Consider the following 6000-nt stretch of genomic DNA (forward strand, 5'->3'; position numbering starts at 1 on the left):
AGTATGTGTTAATTACAATATGTATACATATATTTGTTTCAGTAGGCATAAAACTAAGGCAATTCTTGAAATTGTAACGGTGCTTTAATGATATTATGTATATTATATATTTTCGTATATAGTTGATTTATATATGTTCGCTTAAATTACTATAAACTATCCAAATCATAAAACTGAAATTGCTCATATGTTTCAATGACGAAAACACTGATAGTTTTCTATGGTGATCATGCTTATGCTACTTATTTGATATAAGGTTTACTGCAAGTAAATATCTTTGACATTTGAATCCTAGTAAACAAGCCATTCAGTGCCCTGAGTTGACATTCGATTACGTTCACCCTACCACCTAACAGTAAAATACTTACATGATCATTTAGGAAATCGATCACATGATTTGTAATATTAAGGTCCTGAAACATAATCGGTGTCCATTAGAGAAAGAAAGACAAATTTCCATCTTCAGATTAGCGGTTTGCATTTTGTTTGAGGGATTGTAATATTTTTACAGAATAAACTTGACTGTGACGGAATCCTCAGCACATCTGTCCATACTTGGATGACCGTATTTTGTGTTATAATAGGATTTTGTCCAAATGTCAACGTCATATTTACCCTAGTGGCTGATGGAATAGGAATTGGCATGTTTTCGGTAAGTAAAGGACTTTTTACGACGATTAAATAATAACACGAGCTGTTTTATTCTTTCCGTGCGTCCATCCGTACGTTCTACCTATTTCCGACATTCTGTATATACCGGTATTAAATTATTTCTGCCACATCATGTCCTTATGTTAATCCAGTAGACTTCGAAAGATACACATATCACCAAAATAATCAGAACAGAGCTGTATGTAAATTTAAGCTACATTTATCTAAATTCCATATAGATTATGTAAGTTCTCAATACACTGTCTATTCTATGGCAATTTAACATGTAATTTAGACTAGGGCTTGTTATGAATGATATTAGTACTGGCCTACGTATTGTCATAGCTTCGGTCAACATAACTAACGATCTGTTTAAACATTATTAAGTTTTTGTCAAATTACTCGTACAAATGTATTATTCGTTTTCATTGAAATGATTTAGTTTGTGGTGTGTTGTCCTGAAATATACCCATGTTTTTAATTACTGTTGTAATCTCAGACATTTCAGTGGCAGCTGATAGTGGTCCTCTGTCCTGCAGCTTACTTGGGAACACTCGGTGGCTTGTTGTTTATGGTGAGGAATTCTATATTCGCACTGACTTTCATTGCCGCTGGATATACCTTACAGAGAGGTACTATGTGAGTATAGCTAACTACTACATCCTACATAGAGGTACTATGTGAGTATAGCTAGCTAATACACTGAGCGCCGATGAAAACGCAACACGTTTTAATTGAATATTTTTCAATTAAAATTTTTGTTCATATCAAACAAATTAATAATGTAAACTTTGAGCACCTTACCTATGTATACAATAATGATTCGCATGACTGAACTTGCTCTCGGGCCGTGAAGCGGTCGATTGTTGAAAAAGTACCTATTTGCACGTGCACTCGGTATCAATGCGCGCTTGGTCTACCCATTATACGTGTACAGTCCTTGTGGATTGGAAGACTGTTTTCCACATTCAGATTTTGAAAACGCCGTTTAGTTTGGAAAACGATGCAACGACTTACGGATACCCAGCGTCACGAAGTTAGGGGTATGTTGGCAGGAGGACTTCCGCGGCGTGAAATTGCGCGTAGAATGGGATGTTCGCCTTCTACTATTGTGAGACTTCATCAGCGGTACGGGTTCTCTGAATGATAGACCGCGCCCTAGGAGGCAACGAGTGACGTCGGATCGACAGGACCGTTACAGCCGGGTCACCCATCTCCGTGACCGCTTCCAAACTGCCTCCCAAACGGCCAGAACAACGATAGGTATCAATGGAAGACAAATTTCGGTTTCTACTGTCCGCAGACGTTTGCGTACCGCCGGTTTGAAAGCCTGTATACCCTTCCGTGGGAACATCTTGGCTCATGCGCCAATGGAGACTCGTACTGTTCACGGATGAATCCCGCTTCCATCTCCGTAATGGTGACGGTAGAATTCGCGTGTGGAGACGATGGGGAGAGCGTTTCGTCGATTCGTCCGTCCGCAAATGTGACCGTTGGGGTGGTGGCAGTGTCATGGTTTGGGGAGGGATATCCTTCGACCACAGGACGCCCCTTGTTATCGTGGACGGTAATCTGACGGCACGGCGTTACATCGACGAAGTCCTACAAACTACCGTTGTACCGTTCTTTCGTAATCATCCCGACGTCGACATTCTACAGCAAGACAATGCTCGTGCGCACTCAGCAAGGTTGACCACAGACTTCCTTAATCAACAGAACATTCAAACACTGCCCTGGCCTGCCTTTCTCCCCTGACCACAGTCCGATTGAACACTTGTGGGACCAGTTAGGTCAAGCTGTGAAACGACGTCAGCCACAACCGCAAAATCAACGTAAAGTTGAAATTGCCCTTCAGGAGGAGTGGAGGAACATTCAGCCAGTTAGAATTCAGGGTCTGGTTTGGTCCATGCCACGTAGGTGCCGTGCTTGTGTGGAGGCAAATAGTGGCCACATCAGATATTGAAAGTGTGAAAATGAATTTGGGGGGTAGCGTTGAAACATTTGTCTCATCCCCATTTACGGGCAGTCTTTGACTAACTCACTGGTAGGAAACGACTCTCGAAATATATACCTTTGTAATAAAATAAAGCTTTTTTTTCTGTAAAATTTTTGTAACCATTAAATTTTGCATATTATACCAATGTTGCGTTTTCATCGGCGCTCAGTATATACCTTACAGAGAGTCAATGTGTGAGTAAAGCTTGCTAATATACCTTACAGAGAGTCAATATGTGAGTATAGCTAGCTAATATACCTTACAGTGAGTCAATGTGTGATTATAGCTAATATACCTTACAGAGAGTCAATGTGTGAGTATAGCTAACTAATATACCTTACAGAGAGTCAATATGTGAGTATAGCTAACTAATATACCTTACAGTGAGTCAATGTGTGATTATAGCTAACTAATATACCTTACAGAGAGTCAATGTGTGAGTATAGCTAACTAATATACCTTACAGAGAGTCAATGTGTGAGTATAGCTAGCTAATATACCTTACAGAGAGTCAATGTGTGAGTATAGCTAGCTAATATACCTTACAGAGAGTCAATGTGTGAGTATAGCTAACTAATATACCTTACAGAGAGTCAATGTGTGAGTATAGCTAACTAATATAACTTAGAGAGAGTCAATGTTGAGTGTAGCCAAATATTTGAATTAACTGACATTTCTTTCTAATGTATCGATACAAATCATATTATTTGATGTTATATGAACGAGTTACGTCCTAAATATGTCGCTATTTATCTACAGAACAGACATTGACGAAGCTTTGCTCAGATATCATCACTATATATGTCGTTATTTATCTACAGAACAGACATTGACGAAGCTTTACTCAGATATCATCGCTTCTTCATAATGCTGATTTGCATGTCGGTTATAGGGATACTCTGTGGAGTACTGATGAATATTGTAGACTATCGACAGGTAAGATAGAAAGCCATAATATGTAAATAATCATATTTATCTGAAAAAAGATTTTTGCCAATACTATATATTACGATTCCGATACTTTTTAACGTGATTTTATATTTTAAGATACATTCTAATAAAACAAAGATATATTTCACCATTATTTATGAGTAACGTACTGCTTTTCACACTTTTTTATCTATTTAATTTCATCTGATGGCTTTTAAACGCGCATTTTGTTTACTAGGCATTGGTATAGTACAGTATTAAAAACTATTTGTAAGTCCATGTATATTTTCAAGAATTTTTAACGATATGTTATGAAGTCAACCTTCCAGATATAAAGCAATATTGTCTTGGAGAGCATTAATTATTTGACCACATGAATGTGTTGATGTGATATTTCACTATTTTATCTAATGGTCTTAAGTTATTCAGCATACTTCATAATCTCTATATCCAACAATATTTAAAATTCAACCTACCAGCTGCCTCCAATTTGTTACTATGGCAATCAATCCTTTGGAAAGTGATACAATTTAGTCAGCCTACCCCATAACTCCTATATCAATTTACAATTAACCCTGACGTTATCTGAAATTCAGCCAATCAGAGGCCTTCATTTGGTTACCATGGCAACCAGTATTTTCGAAAGTGTTATAGATTTAGCATCTAAAAATGTTGTTATACACTAATGTTCTCTGGAAATGTATAGTTGTGTATGATAACAAAAAGGTCTGTTACTACTTGCAATCGGAGAGTTTTGACAATGTTCACTGCTTTATTGTGATTGTGTTGTTAATGTTCACCGTGTTATTGTGATTGTGTTGTTCGTGTTCACCGTTTTATTGTGATTGTGTTGTTCATGTTCACCGTTTTATTGTGATTGTGTTGTTCATGTTCACCGTTTTATTGTGATTGTGTTGTTCATGTTCACCGTTTTATTGTGATTGTGTTGTTCATGTTCACCGTTTTATTGTGATTGTGTTGTTCATGTTCACCGTTTTATTGTGATTGTGTTGTTCATGTTCACCGTTTTATTGTGATTGTGTTGTTCATGTTTCACCATTTTATTGTGATTGTGTTGTTAATGTTTACTGTTTTATTGTGATTGTGTTGTTAGTTTTATGTTTACTGTTTTTATTGTGATTGTGTTGTTAATGTTCACCGTTTTATTGTGATTGTGTTGTTCATGTTCACCGTTTTATTGTGATTGTGTTGTTCATGTTCACCGTTTTATTGTGATTGTGTTGTTCATGTTCACCGTTTTATTGTACTTGTGTTGTTCATGTTCACCGTTTTATTGTGATTGTGTTGTTCATGTTCACGTTTTATTGTGATTGTGTTGTTCATGTTCACCTTTATTGTTCATGTTGTTCGTTCACCGTTTTATTGTGATTGTGTTGTTAATGTTCACCGTTTTATTGTGATTGTGTTGTTCATGTTCACCGTTTTATTGTGATTGTGTTGTTAATGTTCAACGTTTTATTGTGTTTGTGTTGTTCATGTTCACCATTTTATTGTGATTGTGTTGTTAATGTTCACCGTTTTATTGTGATTGTGTTGTTAATGTTCACCGTTTTATTGTGATTGTGTTGTTCATGTTCACCGTTTTATTGTGATTGTGTTGTTCATGTTCACCGTTTTATTGTGATTGTGTTGTTCATGTTCACCATTTTATTTTGATTGTGTTGTTCATGTTCACCGTTTTATTGTGATTGTGTTGTTCATGTTCACCATTTTATTGTTTGTATTGTTAAATTTTACTGTTGTATTGTGACTGTTATAAAAGTATAACGTTTTATTGTAATTGTTTTGTTGATTTAACCGTTTTATTGTGAATTAGGATGGTAAGTTGAATGGAAGGATGAGATCATGGAAACAGTCTGAATTAGAAAACATAGGACTCATTTCTATGGGGGATTCACCAGATAACTACAACGCTACAGGCAGGGATTGCATTGACAACACATAGAAAAACCAAAACAGTTTTTGACAGTTAACTGTAACAATGCAGCTCCTACTCATTTTTAATTGTCAATACAATAGGTGTAAACCATTCTCTATCTTTTAAACATTACAATACTATCAATAAACGTTAATATAAAATGTTCCATATGTATTTTAAATAAAATGAAATCTTGTTAGCCCTCTGGGAAAAAACTCACTTTGATATGGCAATGAAATAAAATGAATATAACTTGTTTGATTTTTGTTTTGTTTGATTTTCAGAAACCTATTTCTTTAATCATTTTATTTCTATTTCTATTCAAGCAGCTCAGATCCCTCAAGTCAGCTTGTTAATGCTTGAGTTATTTTTTAGTTTACAATTTTATCAATATTATCGAATGTCCGATATTTATCAATTGTATCTAGTATTATCAAGAGCATTATCTGGAAAAATTATCAAGAGCATCTAGTATCTGGTATTT

General features: G+C 35.8%; 1 protein-coding gene across 1 annotated transcript in view; it reads left to right on the forward strand.

Annotated features, from left to right (window-relative positions):
* Nucleotides 1–5766, forward strand: part of LOC138332393 (lysosomal dipeptide transporter MFSD1-like) — a 47311-nt gene extending 41545 nt beyond the window's left edge. Inside the window, exons 7-10 of the mRNA XM_069280483.1 lie at nt 512–652; nt 1151–1290; nt 3469–3583; nt 5415–5766. Of these exons, the coding sequence (XP_069136584.1) occupies nt 512–652; nt 1151–1290; nt 3469–3583; nt 5415–5543 (525 nt within the window). The 3' untranslated portion in view covers nt 5544–5766. The remainder of the gene's footprint in view (nt 1–511; nt 653–1150; nt 1291–3468; nt 3584–5414) is intronic.
* The last annotated feature ends 234 nt before the right edge of the window (nt 5767–6000 follow it).

The sequence above is a fragment of the Argopecten irradians genome, chromosome 9, assembly GCF_041381155.1.
Source record: "Argopecten irradians isolate NY chromosome 9, Ai_NY, whole genome shotgun sequence".
Lineage (NCBI taxonomy): Eukaryota > Metazoa > Mollusca > Bivalvia > Pectinida > Pectinidae > Argopecten > Argopecten irradians.